General features: G+C 42.1%; 1 protein-coding gene and 1 long non-coding RNA gene across 3 annotated transcripts; both read left to right on the top strand.

Moving 5' to 3' along the window:
- The first annotated feature begins 6,296 nt into the window (after positions 1-6,296).
- On the top strand, positions 6,297-10,693 carry LOC129093448 (uncharacterized). Of its 2 annotated transcripts, XM_054601483.1 has the most exons (9): positions 6,297-6,712; positions 6,809-6,942; positions 8,038-8,344; positions 8,447-8,529; positions 8,730-8,782; positions 9,395-9,487; positions 9,593-9,682; positions 9,813-10,126; positions 10,680-10,693. In XM_054601483.1, the coding sequence occupies exons 1-9, from the start codon at positions 6,553-6,555 to the stop codon at positions 10,682-10,684; spliced, it is 1,239 nt and encodes a 412-aa protein (XP_054457458.1). In that variant the 5' UTR covers positions 6,297-6,552; the 3' UTR covers positions 10,685-10,693. The 2 variants fall into 2 exon arrangements, with proteins under 2 accessions (XP_054457458.1, XP_054457450.1); XM_054601475.1 differs by lacking the exon at positions 10,680-10,693 and having other exon boundaries at positions 9,813-10,672.
- A 33-nt stretch (positions 10,694-10,726) lies between these two features.
- LOC129093463 (uncharacterized) lies at positions 10,727-12,087 on the top strand. The gene is made up of 3 exons (XR_008531291.1): positions 10,727-10,854; positions 11,146-11,360; positions 11,433-12,087. It is a non-coding gene; the product is annotated as an uncharacterized LOC129093463 (long non-coding RNA).
- The last annotated feature ends 10,371 nt before the right edge of the window (positions 12,088-22,458 follow it).

The following is a 22,458-nucleotide window of genomic DNA, read 5'->3' as shown; positions in this document are numbered from 1 at the left end:
CTCAAATAAACAAAAGGACTTTCATCCAAGGGACCGTTGTTCATGTCCCAAAGTGTTATTGCGAAGGTACACCTGTGACTAGTCTACATATTGTTGAGGCACATTCGGTTGAATAGAGCCCAAAGTTAGTTTTTCTGTAAGATAAATTCAAGCGTCTGCAGCTGCACTCACAGCACAGTCAAATTAATGAGATGCTCTGGAGACTGTTGAGTCACCTTTTCTCGTCATGTCTTGAACACTGTGTCACACACATAGAATCTCTTTCTTTACTGAGAGGTAAATGTAGGGTTTCTTCATACTTTCTGCCTGGTCACTATGATAAAGTATGTAGCCAGCTGATTCATTGAGTGATATTTCACAATGTCTGGAAAAATACACAAGATCCAGAAATATCCATTACCGTATATTACCTACATAACTTAAGTTAATTAGTTACTTAGCCCAACCATGAACGAACTAGTTAACTAACGTTACTTACTAACTAAAGTAAGTTTCATTTCCTAAACCTAGAGTTACGATGGGGGCAGCACGTCATTTTAACACATTAGGTGCCACCACAATTTATAGTGAGATGTGTTCATTTCACCTTTCTGTGAAACCAGCTTTTTTGTTGTCTTAACTCACCTCAAACTCAAACAAGAACGAAACATTAAAAATGAACACCACAGCAGTTAGCAGTCACATTAACAGAACAACAAATATCTAAAGAAGGATTGCTCTGTGAACGGTCTACATTCTGAGAAACGACAGACAGTCTGCTGATTACACAGGGAGCGGTTCTCTTAATGCTGAGAGTCCTCCCAATATAAAAATCCCTTCAGGGTCCCAGTGGATTAGTCTCAGAGCCAGGACACACAATATTCTTACAGTCAGTGATGAAAGGGCTTGTGAAGGGCTCTTAGCAGGGCTTGTTTTCACCACAGCTTGATTTACATACATTTAAAGTAAACATGAAACATAATCTAAAAGCAGTCAAATCCAAAAAATGCTCACATTTCTCTGTTGATGCTAAATCTGCACTCCAGTGTGCTGCTGTTTGTGTAAATGACCGTTTCTGGTGGATTCTGTATGGCATTATGTGATGTTATTACTGTGCTTACTAAATCTGCAGCTAAGAATGTGTGATACTTCTACTCTGGTAAAATGTCTGTTTTTGCAATCTTGTTGGCCAAAAGGTTAACAAGGGTTTGAACCTCCCACCTGGACTGGAAAGGTTAACTGAATGAGTACAATGAACGTGACCTTTAGCGAGATTCTTCACCTCTAGTCTGCTTCAGTGGGGCTGCTACACATTAGCTGGCGGTTGGTGCACGGGAAAAAATGTATAAAAAGTCTGGTGTACTGGACACATGTTGCATGTCAAACATTTTAAACCTTGCAATCATTTCATCTGCCAATTAGATTTATAAATTTAGTATTTATTTGAAAATAAGTGGGAGGTTTGACCAGCTGACTGGGCTTTAGTAAAAAAACATTCAACCCAGACAAATTATCTCCCCCATTGTGTCATATTCACAGCGTTGTTTCTGCATATCTAGGGCTAACTGGAGGTCGCAGAGGAGCCAACACGCAAATGTATTGTATAACAGCAATGTGAAGAAGACAGCAGAGTCCTGTCTCTTTTAAATTACGTTCCCATTCAACCAAACCGTAGGGTGAGTAACATTTCGAGGTTATTTTAGGGTTGGTTTACATGCGCTTTGACGCTACACAAACAAGTTTATAATGAATTAGAGGATATATATATATGAGTCAAACCAAGTAGTTTCATTGCGTTTTTGTTTTGTTTCAATTTTGTAGACACTTTAAGCCAAACCATGATGTTTTTTTTTTTTTTTACTAAACCTAACCATGTTGTTTGTAGCTTTTATTGTTTCAAACTGTTTCAAACTGTTTCATACTGCGACCACAATCGGGAAGATAACAGGTTTTTCTGAGAACTTAATTGAGAATGCAGCTTAACTGTATAGGAGAGTAATTAAGTGGGAGACAGGGTTGCACAGCAAAACAAGCAGACTGGTAAATTAAACTGCCTGTCTGAAGGTGGCTCCTGAGCAAAACATGTGTTTATGTTCTGTACAGAAACGGCAACGTAAAAGTCTCAAAATGATACTGGTTTGCCTACATGCAGTTCAGAGAGGCATGTTCCAGCTTTTCAGGTGCACGTTGTTGATATGTTGGTGGTCAGCCATCAGCCTCCAGCAGACACATCTATGCTTTCTATACCTCTCTGGATGTATTTCAAACCACCACAGCTGTACTGGACCATCATATCAAGGTGTATCTAAGGGAAAACATCACCTAAATGAATTCTGTGTGCTTTTCTCATTTACATTCCCCGGGCTCCGTCACCTTCCCTCTGGCGGTGCTGAAAGAGATGCTGCTGATGTGTGGGAGAGTAACGCTTGGAGCTTTCATACACTGTTGAAGACGGGCCTGTGCACTGGTTTGACATTCTACCTTAAAGACTGGAATAGTAATAGGAGGAATCAAATAGTAATACGCTCAGGGACATACTGAGACAGTCCTACTGGATTGATGATGTGATCTGGGAGCTTGCACACAGCACTACTCATTTCTTCAGACTATCCCAGTATCCACGGTGTTAATGATTTACAGGTCAAAATACATCAGCAGATCTAGAAGACTGGAATATGTCTGAAGAGTGGATGATTTTTGAAGTCTAGCTTTGAAATAACCAGGAGGCAACCTCCGGGTCTGAAGAGTGAAGACAATGAGGATGTGTCTTATACTTTCATTCTCTCTACTGACCAGTAGGGGGAGACTCCTCTGGTTGCAAAAAGAAGTCTGGTTGTATTGAAGTCTATGAGAAAATGACCCTACTTCTACTCATAGGAAAACGGTTCCATAGCGCTACTATATACTACTAAAGATTTAAACTCCACGGAGAACCTTTACATATATAAATATAAATATCTATTGTCTTTCAACTAATCAACTCACAACCCCTTGTTAGAGCGTGTTCATCTAGAGCAGTGGTTCTTAACCTGGGTTCGATCGAACCCAGGTTAAGAACCTCAGAGGTTCGGCAGACACACACTGCGAGGTAGTTTACATGTAAAGTCAATGCACAGACGCGAATGGTTGCGAATGACGCAAATTTCCACCGGGCTGCGCGAATGACGCTGGAAGCGGCCGTCATTCAGACGCAGTTGTGCGACTACGGAAAATATTATGAACCCAGACACGGGGGCGTTTGATTGTCCGACTTTTGAGGGACTTCCACAACAAGTATAAAGCAGAACTAGTGGTTAGTTCAATGGTGGATGGCGGAAACGGTACTGTTTTTAGGGAGATAAGCCACAGAGATAAGCACCGCCCCCTTTCAGGCGCGAATGCCGCGAATTACCCACATACATTTTCAAGCGGCAGCTCACTTGACCGCAGTAAGACACACGCAGTATAGCCCGGTTCACACTAGCAATGTCGGCCGTTTTTGTCAGCTGTCAAAACATTTTCTACAGACAATTTGGCAACACACGATTTTTTAAAAAATAAATTCAGCCCACGTATTATTCATGACGTCATGCTGCGCTTGGCCATCATTGGCTGCAGCTGATCACTCCACATTGCGCTCTGTTGTTGTACGCCATTTGTGATTTTCAATCCCTTCATACTAACATGTCGAGCAAAAAAAGAAAGTGGTTGGACGAATACGTACAATATGGATTCACGTGTAAAGAGGAACGTGATGGGAGTCAGCGTCCTCAATGCATGATTTGCAATGCCAAGTTGAGCAATTCTAGTCTAGCACCGGAAAAACTAATGGAACACTTCCTAAAGCTGCATGATGGGAAATACAAGAACACAACGCTCGCTGAATTCAAGGTGAAGAGAGCCAGATTCGATGAAAAGGCTACTCTGCCTGTTCTCGGCTTCGTACCCATCGACAAACCGATCCTCAGCATCGTACGAAGTTGCGTACCTGATCGCAAAGCAGGGCAAACCACACACCATTGGTGAAACACTCGTGAAACCAGCTGCGTTGAAGATGGCGAATATCATGCTGGGAAAAGCTGCTGAAGATAAGTTATCCCAAATTCCTCTTTCAAATGACACGATCAGCAGCAGAATAGACGACATGAGCAATGACATCTTGGCTCAAGTAGTTGCAGATCTGATTTCAAGCCCAGCAAAATTCAGCCTCCAACTCGATGAGACCACCGACGTTTCCAATCTCAGCCAGCTTGTTGTATTCGTGCGCTATATGAAAGACGACGAGATAAAGGAAGATCTTTTATTTTGTAAGCCTCTTACAACAACAACCAAGGCAGTCGATGTGAAGAAACTCGTGGATGACTTCTTCAGAGACAACAATCTTTCGTGGAATATGGTTTCTGCAGTTTGTTCGGACGGAGCTCCAGCCATGCTGGGACGACACTCTGGTTTTGGAGCGCTGGTGAAATCCGATGCACCACACATCATTGTTACACACTGTGTTCTGCACAGGCATGCGTTGGCAACAAAAACCTTGCCTCCAAAACTGGCAGAAGTACTAAAAATCGTAGTTGAATGTGTGAACTACGTGCGAAATAGTGCTATGAAGCACCGCATCTTCAAAGAGCTCTGTCAGGAAATGGGCTCTGAATTCGATGTACTTCTGTACCATTCTAACGTTCGGTGGTTATCCCGGGGAAAGGTGCTGAATCGGGTTTTTGCCATGCGTGTGGAATTAGCCCTGTTTTTGCGAGAGCACCAACATAGTCACGCAGATTGCTTCGAAGATTCTGAGTTCATTCTCATCTTGGCGTACATGGCCGATATTTTCGATGCTCTCAATCATCTCAATCGACAGATGCAGGGCGGTGGAGTCAACATCATCGAAGCGGAAGAAAACCTGAATGCGTTTAAAAAAAAGCTACCTTTATGGAAACGACGAACAGAGAATGACAACTTCGCAAACTTTCCGCTGCTGGACGACTGCGTAAGTAAGATCGAAGACGTGTCTGGAATTGGAGACATTTCTGTACCTGGGGAGCTGAAGCAAGCGATTGCCATGCACTTAGATGTGCTCGCAAAGTCCCTCGACGGATACTTCCCCACCACACAGTCATATCCAGCATGGGTGAGACAGCCGTTCACGTTTAGTGTTGCGACAGCAGATGTCAACGATGAACGCCTCGACGAAATCATTGAACTTCAGCAGAGCCAGCTTCAACAGCAACTCTTCGGAACAACAACGCTCTCAACGTTTTGGTGTCACCAAATCGTACCATACTCTCGTATTGCCAAGAAAGCCCTTGAGATACTCACACCGTTTGTTACAACGTATCTTTGTGAGCAATCCTTTTCGAGGATGGTGGACATGAAAACTAAGAAAAGGAACAGACTTTGCTGCGAAAATGATATGAGAGTGGCACTTGCCAAGGTGAAGCCGCGCATTTCTGAACTTGTATCTGAAAGGCAACAGCAAAAGTCACATTGATTTGCAGTAAATATTCACTGAGTTATGTTTTTGTGTGAAATTCATGTTTTGTTTGTCGACAAACCGATCCTCACAGCATCGTACAAAGTTGCGTACCTGATCGCAAATCATTCATTGAGTTATGTTTTTGTGTGAAATTCATGTTTTGTTGGTTTTGTTCTTTGCACACAGTGATTTTGTGTGCAACTGATGCATGGTTCATTTTGTGCACTAATAAAATATATACCTATGTTTTGAAGAAATCATATTTTATTTTTCCAATTACGAAGGGTTCGGTGAATGCACTGATGAAGCTCGCAGGGTTCAGTACCTCCAATAAGGTTAAGAACCACTGATCTAGAGCTATGAGTCTGGTAAGCCTGAGGAGGTTAAATAATCCAGCAATTCCTAAGGAAATACTAAATATATGGGAAATGTCTTGACAAAAAGACGTATTTTCTGAAGTAGATTTAAAAAATAAAATAAAAATAATATTTTCTTACTTGTTAATGAAAATGAGACCCCTCAGATCTATCTTGTGACCCCTTAGGGGTTTCTGACCCCAAGATAGGAAGCAACTGCAGTTAGGGGGCGGCTGTGGCGTAGTGGAGAGCAAGGTAGTTCTCCAATCAGAGGGTCGGTGGTTCGATACCCGGCTTCGGCAGTCGATGTGTCCTTGGGCAAGACACTTAACCCCAAGTTGCTCCCGAAGGCTTGCCATCGGTGTGGACTGGATGATGAATGTTAGTTAGAGTTTGATGGTGGCACCTTTCATGGTAGCCTGTCATCAGTGTGTGAATGGGTGAATGATATGTAATATATACGGTGGCCGAGAAGGGCAAAAACAAACTCGGGAACATTTTTACATTTTGTAAAACACTTTAACAAGTTTCGAAACACTTTTACAAGTTTTTTACGAAAATTACATTTTAGAAAAAACTTTTGCAAGTTCCGGAACAAAATAACATCTTAGAAAACATTTTTGCAAGTTCAAAAAAACATTTTTGCAAGTTCAAAAAAACATTTTTGCAAGTTCATTTTTCTTACGGAAAGGGAATGCCCAAGCTCAGAGGTTGAGCCGGAAATGACAAGGAAAGCGCGCGAATTCTAGTTTTCACCCATTGAAGATGGACGGCGACGGCGACAGAGTCGCGTTTTGTCCGTTTTGTGGTAAGCACATCAGCCAACTATCACGGTTTTGTTTCTCGTGTGGCCGGTCCCTCGAGTTTCTGACGGAAGGACCAAACAAACCGGCAACCTCTGCACAGCCGGATAATGCAAAGCAAAGTAAGTGCAGCATAACGCTTGCTAGTATGTGAATGAAAGTGAATATCGCTATTGGTTAGGTTAGTGGCCGCTAACTTTCTGTGTTGTACATTTCAGCAGGAAAACCTTGCCCATCATTCAAACAATTTGTCGACTACAGAAGCGCGAAGACTAAAGAACGCGAGGGGTTTAATTACGGGTCGAGAGGGAAACATAGCTACAAGAAGACTACAGAAAGGAAACCGGTCCAGGTATGTTACTGACTGTTTTAGCTAAGCCGCGGGGTCTTAAGTCTTAAAAAAATCTTATGTCATGTTCCTTAAATGTCCTACTGGGCTTTTTTTTTTTTATAGTCAACCGCACTGCAACGCAAGGTGAAAATGGGGCGGAATACGATAAAAGTAAAAATGATATACAACACGAGGGGTTCCGTAACGTCAGAGCGTCTCATTCCTTGGAGTTTTCGGCCTACATCATTCAAATATTAGCATTGTCTGCCATCGTGTGCAGTTTGGTAGCTGCCTAGTTCACCCCTATGATACTGTATGACTGTACTGACTGTTTGAATGAAGGAATGAATGACGTTAAACTCCAAGGAGTAAATGTGGGAATTAGGTTAAACTGAAACAAGGGATGTGGTGTATAAGTGTATGAAATGAAGTGTTAACAAATTCTTAAGATTCTTCACATGCATAGAAATATTTGCAGATACACATGCTGTTGAAACATTAATTTTGTATTTTTCACCAAACAAGTCAGTGCAACATATGCACAGCAGAACACCTCTACCAGCTCTACCCCTACCTCTCACTCTTCCTACCCCTCTCATTCTCATCCTCCCTCTTCTTTTCCTCTCTCTGCAACATGATAATTATATACACTGATGTTTTACGGCCACATAATGGTTGCGATGTAGGTCTTAATTTTCATTGAAGTGGTCTAAAAAGTCCTTCATTTGGGATGATCAAACCTGGGGAAACCTCGACTGTCTGACTCGAGATGACTCGTAAATCGATCTGTGTCACGCTAGATTTATTGTACAGACTTAAGTTAAAAGAAAAAAGTAATATATATTGAAGTGGGTATCTTTACGTAGATTTTAGGGCATATAGCGCTCTAGACATAATAACAGAAGCTCTCATGCAGGGCGAGATGCTTTGCCGAAGCAATTGGGCAAAAGTATTTTGAGAGCTTCAAGCTTATGGACATGTTCGGCTCATTATGAAACTGGTGGCACAAATTTGACCATGGAGGGACACTACATTCTGTGTATTATGTACCGGTAGTCTTTTGTTTTCCATATGTTTAATACATGAAATGTATCTTATCTTTGTCATTTTTATTAGATAAACATTGGATTGATGGTGTGGATTGGAACGGAGGTAAAACCTCTAAGAGGGAAAATGCTTCCAGTATTTGTTGACCCAGAGATAGCAGCACCAGAATTGCTCAAACAAGCTGTCCAGAAGATGACAAAATTTAATAAGGACGTGCAAGACGGAAAGTACATCCTTTTGTATCCGGACCGGTCAGAGGTGGTCCATCTGCCTGGATCCGAAAGGCCATTCAAATTGGCCGAGTACAAAAAGGAGCTTGGAAGGCCATATGGCAGGATCACCCTCTTCATTTGCCTTGAAACTGATTTTAAAGGAGGTTAGTGGATCTCATATATCATGATTCAATATTTTTTCACATATTTTGGATACTCTACTGATAATCTACAGTATCTACATGATCTGTCTTGTGTTTTTACAGTAGCGGATGATACTTCAGAGTCGGATTCTGAAATTGACATCCCATCAAGGAGCACAGTCGAATTTAATCGAGCTGACACAGTGGTACATCATAATTATTTATTTTACTTAATTACATACAAATGTGTTTATTGATTTATCTATGACAATACTGACAACCTTTCACCATTGATATTTATACTGTATATAGCGTACACATACATACACACACACAATTTATGTGGTAAGGGAACAGTTATGGAAGTTATTACAAATTGTTGATAAATGTGTGCCTGTCCCCTCAGGTTTTTGAACCCCAAAACCAAAGTACTCCCAGACCTAAACCTAGAGATGAAAGGTTGGTACATTTTGGCATCTAGTCTTTGTCAGTCAAAATTTTTAAATTTTCTTGTGGTTATCAACCAATCAGAATCTTGCCTGTATTGTATTCATTCACATTCTTAGATGACTATTGTAGGCCTGAAGAACAATATTCATTCATGTGATTCAAGATTCAAGAGGGTTTGTCATTACATACACAGTACAGTGAAATAACGTTTCCCAAGAAGTTTTCAGTGCAAATACTTAAGTGACTGTATTATTACTTACATGAGGTGCAATAGTGTATCAACAATATACAAAAACAGTGAAGCAGGACACTATACAACAGAGGTGATCAGATCAGTCCCTGAGTCGTATGTCCTGGGGGAAGAAGCTGTTGTAGTCTGGTAGTGACAGACCGTATGTTACGGTACCTTCTGCCAGATCAAAGAGTTGAGAAAAAATGTTTGTGAGGGGTGGGTGGGGTCTTCCACGATGCTGGTTGCCTTGCGGATGCAGCTTGTGGTGTAGACGTCTGAGACGCAGGGGAGAGCGACTCCAATGATCTTTTCAGCCGTCCTCCCCACACGTAGCAGGTTTTTGCAGTCCAGTAATAATTTTAGTACTTTTTTTTTTTATCATGTTTTAGAGATGAACCAGGACCTTCGGGAATGGTTCCGACTGTGGTCATATCAGATGCTGAGGACATGGATCCAACTCAGTCAGACAAGACTTGCTACAGGTAAAACAAAAAAATGATAGTGACTTGCATACTTTCAATTTAATTCATGGGGAAGAAATGTTGTGTTTGTAAGATTTTAAACATGTTATTGTAATTTCCCAACAGAAAATACACAGACCTGTATTCACCAGGTGTTGAAGAAGATGAGGAGCTGGTTGCAGTAGTCAGTGTGGAGAATTTCCAAGACACAGCAGTGTAAAATTAGCTTTTTGAGTGTGGCATTCCAGTTTTTCCATTGTACAATATTGCTGGTATTTAAATAATTGTTGTAAAAGTGTGCACTGTATTTGATATTGATTAATTAAATCACTTTTGGTCATTACAGGGAGGAGATAGGCACTACACTTCCCTTGATTATAGCAAACCTGTCGCTTCTGATCGACCACAAGAAGGTCAGCAGGTTCAACATTTCGAGGTCCAATATTTGGGACGGAGCTGTCAGAGGATTCAAGCGTTCAACGTACTCAGAAGCCTGTGACATGCTGGTCAGGTTCACAGATGATGCTGGAGTTTTTGAGGAGGGCATTGACACCGGTGGACCTAGAAGGGAGTTTTTGACCCTTCTCATGAAACTCCTGAAAGACCGGCCTATTTTTGATGGTCCAGAAGGTCATAAGTTCTTGGTCTTCAATGCGAATGGTATGCATAGGGTTATTAGTGTGCTGTGCTAATGGTTGGTTAATGATCATCAAACATTTACATTTTCCCTCTGTCTTAAAGAATATAATGCATTTCATGTTTTCATTTTGCAATATGAATTCATTCACAGCCGTTAGGGAGGATGAGTACTTCCTGGCAGGAAAGATGGTCGCGGTCTCAATAGTACATGGAGGTCCAGGACCCCATTTCCTGTCAGAGGGTCTTGTTCAGTATCTTGCGGGCCAGCCCTCATTCAAACCATCAGTTAATTTAATAACTGATGATGAGATAGGGAAAGCTTTACGAGAGGTGAGAATAGCATAAGTCTACTATGTGGAAGGACAGAGTTTAACATTGTTCTTGCACTGTTTTAAGACCATGTTTACTTCCGTTACAGGATAAGCATACAGAATGTATTGTAGTATATGTAATGTCGTTTTTGATCGGGTAAGGTAAGGGTTACAGCATGCTGTTTCTGTCACTGAATAAAAATGGGAAAAGATAGTATATCCAGTTATCTACTGTGGTGGTTATGCCTCTTTATGTCTTTCAGATTGAGAATGCTGCATCATTGGATGATCTGCGAGACAGTATTTTAAGACACAGCACAATGTTGCAGACAGCTGGCTGTCTTAGACATGTGGCTGCTGTCGAACAAAAAAAAAAGAGATTGTGGCAGACTACCTCCATTGGCACGTCATTGACCGCAACTCCTCTGTAATTGACAGGTAAGATCAGATCAGTTTTATGTATGAAATGTTTGTTTGAAGTGTCTCATGGCATGTGTATCTGTTATACCCTGTCCTCTGTGGCATTCCTCCATGTGAAATTTAGCAGTTTGTAACACCTTGACATGTGCAAATCAAAGTAATTGGTTTACACACAACTATTTTCCCCAGATGTACATTTGTTTAGGTGGATTGTAATTGTCGGGGAGAGAACCCTTAAGTTTTCTTTAGATAATTTAAATGCAGTAGGCACTACACAGCATTGAAACAGTGTTGGTGTTCACTTTGCAGATTCAAAGATGGTCTGTCAGCCCTTGAGTTTCTTGGTGCACTGAAGCAACACCCTGCTTTGCTGACCCCTGTCCTGTGCCACGTCGACAAGAAACTCACTGGCTTAGACCTTGAGAGGGTCTTCAAACCTGATCTCAGTCCTTCAGGAAGTAACAGAAGACTGAAAGAAAACCAAACATTGGCCTACTGGGCAGACTATCTTCTGGATTGTGAAGGTTTGTAAGGCTTTTTGTAACTACTTGAAAAACCACATACCATGGTGTGTCTGAACATTTATTTCTTTGCAGAAGGAGAGGCTGCTGTGTCTGTGGAGGACGTGTTGATGTTTTCAACTGGACTGAGATCCCTTCCCCCAGCTGGCTTAGACCCACTTCCACAATTAGAGTTCCTAGATAACTCGCCATTTCCAATGGCAAACACTTGTGGAAATGTCTTAAAACTACCACTCCTAGATTCTTACGGAGTGTTTAAGACACAAATGGACTTTGGAATGCAAAATAGTCCAGGATTTGGCTGTTTTTGACTTCACAACCTAACCCTAGATCCCTGAGACTAGTTTAATGTGGGTTTTTTTCAGTTAACATGAAAAATAATGGATCTAAAACGATTAGCATTCTTATTTGTTTAATTGCCACTTTGGAAAATTGAAACTGGGTGTCAAATTCAGACACTTTGTGTACATTTACAATAAACCTGCAATCAATTCAGAGCTGAGCAATTTCTTTTAGTCTAAGATACAGTTCAGTTGAAGACTGCCAGTGATCTGGCTTCTGTAAATTATTTTGCTCCATGGCTAAGTCCAAGTACTCCTGCATGTTTGGGTCCCCACATGGAGCTCTTGTCAGCTGAGCCTCAGGAAAGGCATCCAGTTCAGTTTCTTCAATTTTAAATCCACAGTCTCTGGAGCCAAACCTGTGTTAAACAGAATATTACATTTATTAAATGTTTAGATCAAAGGGAGACAAATACCATCTGATGGAATCTAAATGCAGGCATGAAAATCACTCACCTTTCGGCGAAATTCGCCGTTTTGAAACCAAAATAGGTGACCTCCGTGAATCGTGTAGATTCGATGAAAAAATATTTGGGGGGGGGGTAGGTTCAGAGGCCGGCCAGTTTATAGTCCTCCGTAAAGTGCTTTACTCTAGACACGGAGAGCCTGTCGGAGAACCTTTCCGTAGTTTACGTGCGCATCCAATATATCAGTCGACGCAACAGAGACGGTAAGGGCTGTGATTGGTCCTCTAACAAAATCATTTCCGGAAACACTACTCGGTTTGACTTTGGACCTTATTTACTTTGTACGTTGTTTACTTTGCACAGGACCAATAAAATACCAAATAGGATTTTTAAAGCTTTGGAAGTTTATTTACAAAACTATTTACAAATATTTTGTTGTCAACATATAAGATCGATCGGGCGGAGAATTGCAATGCGATTCTAAATTTGCCCATTAATGTACAAGTCCGAATTTTGCGATTTTCACTGGCTACAATATTGCATCTGTCAGTTGTCAAATTTGCTGAACAAATTGTTAAACTTCAATAATTATTCATAGTCAACTTATATAGTGCATTTATTTAAGCTCTCAACAGCATAACCATACAGCTTCGCCACATCGAGGGGAAAACACGGCACACGCAAAGTAGGTGGAATCAGCCGTTCAAAACCAGTCTGCATGAATCGTATGACAACTGGATGCGAGCAAGGAATACATCGAAGGGGAGACCATGAGAGCCCCAGCTCGCCGCATAGTAGCCTGGGTGCTTTAAGCGTGGAAGAAGCTGGATACGGAGTGGGTGAAAAACTATGTGTGTGTGTGTGTGTGTGTGTGTGTGTGTGTGTGTGTGTGTGTGTGTGTGTTTGTGTGTCTCTGTTCGAGCCTGCATGAGAGTTCAATGTTGTCATTAGCTGTTGCGTCTTTCTGACCAATCGCAGTTCAAGGCCGACCTGGGCTGAATTTGCAACATTTTGCAACAAATTATTCTAAATCTGCCCATACATGGACACGGCAGAATTTTGCGGTTTTCACTCGCTACAATGTTGCATCTGTGGCTGCTGGTAATTCAATCATAAAGAAGTAAACTCTACGGGGCTATTTTCAGCATTATGTTTTTTTTTTTACGGCACAGCGATCCGGGGCTATTCCCAAAAGATCCGGGGCTATAGCCTCGATTGCCCAGGTCTAACGACGCGCCTAGGCATTATGCCGGCGGTCCTCTGCTCAGAGACGAAAAAGAAGAAAAGATTGTGGACTCGTTCTTGGGTTTGATCATATTCATTTTTGTAGTAGTTACTCCTACTCAGCGTAGTGCAGTGAAGTCCGTTGGTAAACACTGCGCCTGAGCTCCAGCTGTTCGCAGGGTTCCCTCACGCAACTGGGGGCGGTTTTCCCTCATGTCAACAATGGATAATTCATGGATTCCCCAAAAGATTCTGACAAGCATGTCACATTACAAGACCTCGTCTCGTTGCCGACTTTTCAAAATCGTGTACGACTCGCAAATTTGTCTGCGACGAACAAATCGGGCTGAAATCGCGAAGTGTTCCGATTTCAGCCCGATTTTGCCCCGATTACGGCCTCTGAACCAGCCCCAGAGGTTCAGTGAACTGCGAACCGGTGCGCGTGCGGCGTACCAAAAGGATTGGTGCACAAGCAGTTCGCTTCGCTCGTGCTGACGGGAGCGGGATCCAGACCACCATCAGAAGTTGAAAGCTAGCCTGGCCCCGGCGATTTACCTGACTGAATTTGGTGAGTGATCGTTTCAATCATTTTTTATATTTTCTGGTATATCTAAGTTACCCAGGAGCTCGGTTGACATAGGCTTAGCTAACGAGCTACTGCTTGTCAGGTTGTCCTGGCAACCGGATTTTCAGTTCTAAACAACCCAACGAGAGATGGCATTTTCCATTGCTTCCATGTGTTTCTTTCAAAATGAAAATAAATCAATATCTAGAGGTGAAAATTACTACCAATCGAAACATGTCGAGGCGTTCATGTATTCCCCTGTGGTATTAAAAGAAAAAGTAAGTAAACGTTAGTTTCGTTTTTCTTTTTATATGAAGACAATCTATTCTCAATATTACTTACATCATTGGTAAAGCAAATCAATTCGCAAAAAAATCGTTCCTTTTCTATAAAAAGTTTGTGTGGCATAGGATTTCCCCTTAATTCCCCCCCCCTTAATTTGGTTTGTGTAGAACCGAAAAGCAGTTGCTATGGAAACGTGACGTCACACTTTAGTACTCATTGAGCAGCTCCGGTGGAAAATGATAAGCCAACGCTACCGTTAGTCTAACATTAGCTAGATTAGATATCGTTACTAAAGTATAGCTTAGGGTAAATCACAAAGCAGAAAACTTACTACTTTTTAAAATCTCTACAACTCCTTTTTCCAGGACGTGTGGATGATTTTAGGTGAGGGGACTGACAAGGTTGAAGGGTCAAGTGGTCCACCGTTCTATCAATAAGGCTAAACTAGAAGATGGTGCTTACACTAATACAAACATTATTTTTTGCAGAATGAGTGTGTTAGGAGAAAAGGATTCCGCCATTATTAAACAGCTGGATGCTGGATTGAAATGCAGCTGGAACTGGTCGTGGCTTAAACTGGAAGGCAAGGTCTCAGTAAAAGAGCAAGAGGTGTCCTTTCATCTAGGAGATGTATTCATCAAAATCAACAGGCAGGGATTCGCCAGATGCATTCTCTGCCACAAAGAGATCAATTATGCTAACAAAGGCAGCCATGCTCTGCAGGCTCACTGCCAGACGAACGTTCACAAGAAGAAGGTGGAGATGATAGCTTCCACTCATAGTGTTGCCAGCAGCTTCCTTCCAGCATCAGCTCGGGTGAATCCAGCAAGCCAGAGTCAAGCCAACCAGGGGTTAGAAACAATCAGGCAGCAGTGCCAGGGAAAGATCCCCGTACCAGTCATAAACCGCATAGCAAATGCAGAGGTAGGTGGAGTAGGCCTGTTACTCAGCACAGGCAGCTTAGACAGAGTACACTAGCACTTTGAGATTGTTATTTTTATTGTATCACAATCAGCTCCCGTCACTGGCAGCATCAACACCTAAACATGGAATACACTAGCTTTACATTAATTACATCATTTGTGTTCTAGGCAATGGTCCTTGGAACCTTGGCGGAGCATTCCATCTCGTTTTCTATGGCTCCTGTAATTGTTGAGCTTGCCCAGACCCTTTCCTTGGATAAACCAGCTTTGCAGGGAATGAAGCTGTCGAGGACAACAGCTTCATACAAGATGATCCATGGTCTAGGTATTTTTTAGGTAAATTTTCTTTCTTACCTACTATTTCAGTGTTTTAATTTACATTTTAGTGAACTGCACACATAAAACATCCTTAAACTACCATGTCGCTATATATACTGCTATGTTGCCAGAATTACCTGTTGTATGATTTATATTGTACCAATTAGATTATGCATGTGATGTGACAAAATCTCTCCGACTTTTTGTAGGGCGGACCTACTCTGAGAGGACCTTTTCCAACCTGAAGATGTTTCCCTTTTCGTTAAATTTAGACGAGAGTACCTCCAACAACAACAAAAAGGTTTGTCTCATATTAAGCTATTGCCATCACAGTCCTTCTGTTTTTGCTTCAGTGTATGCCCTGTAAAATGTTGCATGGCTAATAAACCTTTTTATGTTGAAGATCCTCTCCATGCTCGTTTGCTACTACCATGCAGACTTGAGGAAGGTGATAGTAGAGCATTTGGGGTCCTTGGAGATCGTGAAGGTGAATGCTGCTTCTTTAGAGAAGGTGCTCTGTGAGTTCTTTGAGAAAAACCACATCCCGTGGAATAACCTTGTGAGTATGCTGATGGACTCGTGTGCTGTGATGAGTGGCAGCAAGACCGGCCTCGAGATCAGGATGCACCAATACTGTCCCCACCTGCTCGATGTTGATGGGGACTCCTGTCATCACATACACAATGCGGCAAAGAAGTTCTCAGAGCCCTTTGACGGCTACTTGGAGAAGCTGTTCAGTGATCTCCAGGTTGACCATCAGTGGAGTCCAGACCAGGTAAACAAAATGCAGCTCTTGTCTAGACCACGGCTGCTGGCTCTACTGTACTGTACTGTGTTAAATCTATGGAATGTGTAGAATGTCTATGTATGTATATCTTTTTCTGTCTTTTGTCAGGTGATGTACCTCAAGGAGATAGCTATGTTTCTAAATCTCCCCGCCTCCAGCCCACAAAGGGGCTTTGTTCCTCATCGCTGGCTGTCTGCATACGATGCCAGCATGGCAACCCATGCCATGATGCCTGCGTACAGAGTCCTCTATTATGGCTTCCTCTCCACTGCCGATAAGGAGCTGTATAGGGAGCCTTTGGAGCTGATGTACACCAAGTACCACGTCAACCAGGCGGCAAGAGCCCGTATCAAGGTGGTTCAGGAGGAACTCAACAGGAAAGGTGATGAGACTTGATGTTCCAATCCCTTATAATAATTAGCACTTATACTTGTTTTGAAGTTACTAATGAGGACGAATATGTATTGTGTTTCACAGGCATGACTCCACAAGGCCGTGAGAGAAAAAAGAGGGTATGTCAGAAGCTGTGGCATGAGGAGACGACAACAGTCTTACGGCTCAGCATCTACAAGGGTTTGCTGGCTATTCTCAAGGAGTATGTCATGGTTTTCCAGGTGGGTGTTAGTTGTGCTTGGAATTACTGCAACTTGACTGCACGTGCATGCACATCCAATGTTGGCAATCAATCAATTTCATAAGAATAACTAACAGTACACAGAAAAGCCTATGGGTGGAACAGGGTTGAGGTACAAAAATTGGATATTTTAAATATAACGTCAGATTTCTGTACCTTGAACTTGTTCCGCCCATTTGCTGTTCTACAAAGTTTCACTGGTATTAGTAGATGGTTAACAAACTATGAACAACTGATCTGTAAAGTCTGAGTTACGTATTAGTTATTAGCTTATGTATGTTACTGGGACGTTATTCTAAAGTTGCAACTATTCCTCATTTACTTACAGTTAATAAATGAGGAATAGTTGCAACTTTAGAATAACGTCCCAATAACATGCATAAACTATTAACTGATACTGAACAAGTCATTAGTAAGTAATTTACTAATAGCTTGTTCATGATCTATTACTAATTTATACGGTATAGTTATAAATCATTGACATGCAGTTAACAAGTCATTTATAACTCATTAACTAACAGTTTATTAATGATCTATTAACTATCTACAAGGCATGATTATAAATCCTTAACAAACACTTAACAAGTCATTAATAACTCATTAATTAACAGTTTACTTATGATCTATTAACTGGTTATAACGGATAGTTATAAAGTGTTACCGAATTTGTTTTACATACACAGAGTAGCCAGACATTGGTTCACAAACTTCACGATCGGCAGCTTGAGCTGTTCCTGGCCTTCATGGCTTGCTTTGTGAAGGCCGAACACATTACTCAGGTAATTAACTCCTCCTCACACCCACTCTGCCTACTTTAGTATATATTATTGATTTTATCCCTATTTTTATTGTTGTCTGTGCTATCATTTACATTACATTACATTACAGTCATTTAGCAGACGCTTTTATCCAAAGCGACTTTGGATAAAAGCGTATCCAATCAGTTGAGTGTTTCCTTTCTTGTTAAGCAACCTGGGGTCTTTTGAAAGGCACTTAAGGTATTACTCCAATTAATTACTTCCCTTACATAGCTGTCTCCCAGTGCTCTGAGGGAGATGGTCCTGGAGGATCATATGCTGCTGCCCTCCAAGGAGGTCTATGTGGGACAGGAGGCTGACATGTTCAGGAGCCAGAATCCCAATCATGCTGTAAATACCCCGCATCACCTGCATCACCTTTTTTCTCAATTGTTTTTGAGACTTAAAATAATGGTCAGTTTTTGGTGTTTTGTGTCAGCTGTTGGTGCCATTCCTAGCAGACGTCAGGAAAGCCTACATCACCACTGCAGCATACCTCCAGAAGAAGCTCCCCTTGGCCAGTCCGACTCTTACAGCCCTGTCTGCTCTGGACCCTCTTCTGAGAGGCCACTCACAGGCAACCATCCAGTTGAAGAGGTAAGAATAACATTTAAATTTTTTTTTGCCATATTACCAGGTACTTTGGGATTTTTGTTTCCTCATGTCCTTAAACTGATTTCAAATTCTCAACCATTTCTTGGCAGGCTGAGTGGTATGCTGCGGCACCTATTGCCAGCAGACCAGGACATCCAGAGAGAACTTGTGCAGTTCAATGTTGACCTGACCATCCCCAGTTTCAAGGAGGGAGAGGGCATTGTTGAGTGGTGGGGTCATGTCTTTGACAAGCCAGACAAGTACCCCTCCCTGAGTGCGATGGTTAAATGTTGCCTCTCCATCTTTCACGGACCCAGGGTTGAGTCTTCTTTTAGTTGGATGAATGATGTAATTGACCAAAGGAGTGGCAACATGAATGTACCAACATTTAATGCAATCCAGACGGTCAAGTACACCCTGCAGTCCAGGGGGAAGACAGCCATGCAGCTCTACAGAATGGAGGATGTGAAGTTCGGGGAGGTGGACAGAACACTATGCAAGAACATCAACTCTGCAGCAGCCACATACAAACGCCAGCAGAAGATGAATCAGGAAGAAAAGCAGCAACAACAGAGCAAGTATGGCTCCCAAGCATCTGGCAGTGCTCAGCAGGCCAAGAAACAGTCTGCTGAAGAAGAGAAAAGGGCGAGGCTGAGACATGTGGCCAAACAGCGAAAGCGGGCCTTGGAGACACTGGTGGTCCAGGCAAAGAAGAAAAAATGAGATCTGGTTCTGAGAGTATTGACAAGTGTTTAATGTTTGTGTTATGTATTGTGTGTTTTTGCCAATAAAAAATATGGAATATTCAAATTTTTCTACCGGGGGAGGACCCCCCGGACCCCCCTAGAGGGATAATATCCTTCTCACCTTTTTCACCCCTGACCCGTTTTCATGCCTGTAAATGAGTACACCAAAGTTGAAGAACGGACCGGAGAATGCAGTCAGTGGTGACAACACTATAGGGGGTATTGGGGGGGAGGGAGGTGACGACAGAGGACAAAGGGGCCTAGCGGGGGGGGTGTTCAAATGCTAATTGTTCAAGTGTGAGACACTGAACACATTCAAGTTAAATGAGCTACTGACACAGAATAATGCTAAACTTCAGTTCATGTTTCTTACACCAACGAAATGGCAATATTTTCAGTTCCATCAAGTATTACCTGTGTGGCAAGTAGTAGAGCTCATTAGGCAATCCTCCTGGACATGATGCTGTTCTGGAGGGACGAATCCTGTGACTGTTCCACAGTCTCACACACTCATCCAAGTCCCTCTGAATGACCTCACCGAAGCAATATCGCAGTAGACGCTGATGCTCTTGACTCCCGTTAAAGTGTCCGGCATCTCTAAGGTCCGCAAATAACTCCATCCAGAACTGAGACCTATAGAAATCGATAAAATAATATGTATATGCTTAAAATTATAACGTATATTTGAATGAATGAAGGTTACCCATAATCGAATGACTTAACGAGGGCCACGTACCTTCCCTTTCTGAATATGGACCAAGGACTCAATGGCTTGTGGATGACCCATACATGTGGCTATCAGAGTAGTAGTCATTGTGGTGGTGGCGTAGGGTACACTGAATTGCGGCCATGCCGCAATCAGTCCTCAGTCTCATGGGGATGGGTCCACATGATAAGAGTGAGCGATCACTGTTGGGTTCGTTGGTCCACAAACAAGCCACAGTACTTTGCGCGAAAACCCATCGATGCACCCGGAAAGAGCCAAACCGAATGGCTTGAGTTTATCATAGCCATCCGCGTGCCATACATAGTTGGGTCCCATGGAGTGGTAGGTTCTCCTTACGAACCTTCTGCGTGTTCTCCTCTCGCACCCTTGAGAGCTCCCGGAGCAAAGTCATTACAAGATCCCTCCTCACTTGCAACTTGTACTTTTGTTTGAGTACCTGCCACATCGTGCGGTAGCCAAACAGCTGTCCAGGTCCGCGAAGTTCCAGACGTATTGTCCTAATTACTGCGTCTCTAGAGGAGAAATTCCTTCTGCGGTATAACCCGGCGTCATTAAGTTTGCCTTTCAGAGACCTCAAACTGATCTGTACATCATGTAAACACGACATCATGTCCACGATCGCAGCGTACGAGTGTCCCTCATGAAAATAGAGTGTGCACTGCTGCAGCACATCTAGTCCTTCCGTCTGGTCAGCGCGATTTAAACACTCTAAAGACCTGCCACACGAAAAACAAAACCGTGTTAATCGTCTCATGTGTTGGCCACAGAACGGACAAAACGCTGCTCTACCGCTGTCCATCTTGAATCGCTATGAATGAACTTGAATTCGAGCGCTTTCGTTATCACTTCCGGGTCAACATCGGAGCTTGGACATTCCCTTTCCGTAAGAAAAATGAACTTGCAAAAATGTTTTTTTGAACTTGCAAAAATGTTTTCTAAGATGTTATTTTGTTCCGGAACTTGCAAAAGTTTTTTCTAAAATGTAATTTTCGTAAAAAACTTGTAAAAGTGTTTCGAAACTTGTTAAAGTGTTTTACAAAATGTAAAAATGTTCCCGAGTTTGTTTTTGTGTTTTGCCCTTCTCGGCCACCGTAAATATACTACTGATTGTAAGTCGCTTTGGATAAAAGCGTCTGCTAAATGACTGTAATGTAATGTAATGTAATTATAAATGGCTATTCCTAATACCAGATAGCAGATGTTTCCTTCATAAACCTGGATAGGTTTGTTACCAACAAACCCAAAAAAACTAAACAACTGCAGAAAAAGTTCTTAACTGCCACTTTTGTTTTGCTTTCCCCCATATATTCCCCTTTGTGTTTATTTGAAGCTCAAAAAATAAACCATTACTCTGGCAGCCCTTTTCATTCAGTACATCCACAACAGAGAAAAGAACGCTTGCCATCTGTGGCTTTCATTTATCTTTAATAGTAAACAACACAGACTCATTCTGGTGGACCTCGGTCAGCACATTCATTTACTTTATAACTCTGTTATTTCAGGTAAGGAAAAGATAAATACCAAAAATATCGAGGCTCCGAGCTGCAGATTTATTCTCATATCAAACTCTTCGGGCAAAGAGTGACAGATGTGTAAAACAACATGGAGTGAAAAAAAAGACCTCACAAATGCCCTGTTTCTCACCACTGGTGCAAAACGCTTAACTCTGTAACTTACCCTTTAACTATAATTACCGAGGCTACAAAGCATCAGCGGGATGAAAACGATTGTGGTTAAAACCCACCATGCTGCTCTGCTGTTAATTTAGAACTCCAAATAAAAACCAATAATCTGCTGAGCCTTCTGGGCCTTGTTCCATTATGAAAGAGCGGTCATGCTTCCTCACCGCATTACCCTCTAAACTTTAATCCACAACTATTTCATTACAGCCATTTCCAGGCATTTTAATAACCATAAACCAAGACGGCTACATTAGCAGCCTCGCTGGCTCCGTCTCCGAAGCCCTCCAGCTCAACTGTGACGACTCAAAATGTGTGTGTTGTTGTGAGTTTGCAGTTGTGTGTTCTTTTTTTTTTCTTCTTGCATGTGAATGCATGTCAGTTTGTGTGTAGCTTTGTATAATGTGTGTGTGTGTGTGTGTGCTGGTCAATCAGGGAAGCTGGAACGTCCTCTGCATGTTAATTCAGCTTTTCCCTGAGAAGTCATTACAGAAACCATCGCTCCAGCAATTAGCCACCAGTGTGTAATGTAATTGAAACGCCAGTGTGTGTGGATGTGTGTGTGTGTGTGTGTGTGTGTGTGTGTGTGTGTTTGTGTGTGTGTGTGTGTGTGTGTGTGTGTGTTTGTGTGTGTGTGTGTGTGTGTGTGTGATTGAGTTGCCTCCCTGCGAGTCTCAGAATCCTGACCCTAAGTGTTTTCATTAGTGTTTAATTTATTATGCAAAGGAGACCGAGGTAAGTGTTTGTGTGCGTTCTGGTTTAAGTGTTTATGGTCACGTATAAGGAATCATTTGCATGCTGCCATGTGTGTGTGTTCAAGTGTGTGTCCCTCTGCGTTTAAGAACTGTATTGCCTGTCCATGTTTTTTGTTTGTAAGTGTGTGTTGCGATAAAGCTTGACTTTATGAACTTGTATTGCTGCATGCTTGTGCTCAAGTCACCTGTGTGTGTGTATGTGTATATATACATTTCTGTTCTTACTACCTGTGTGTATTTTTTGCTCCTTCCTGTTTTTGTCCATGCATGCATTTTGTGTGTGTGTGTGTGTGAGTGTGTTTCACAGGTCAGTGGTGAT

The sequence above is a fragment of the Anoplopoma fimbria genome, chromosome 1, assembly GCF_027596085.1.
Source record: "Anoplopoma fimbria isolate UVic2021 breed Golden Eagle Sablefish chromosome 1, Afim_UVic_2022, whole genome shotgun sequence".
NCBI classification, from domain to species: Eukaryota; Metazoa; Chordata; class Actinopteri; order Perciformes; family Anoplopomatidae; genus Anoplopoma; species Anoplopoma fimbria.
The sequence above is the reverse complement of the archived record's forward strand: the minus strand, read 5'-3'. Positions and strand labels throughout refer to the sequence as shown.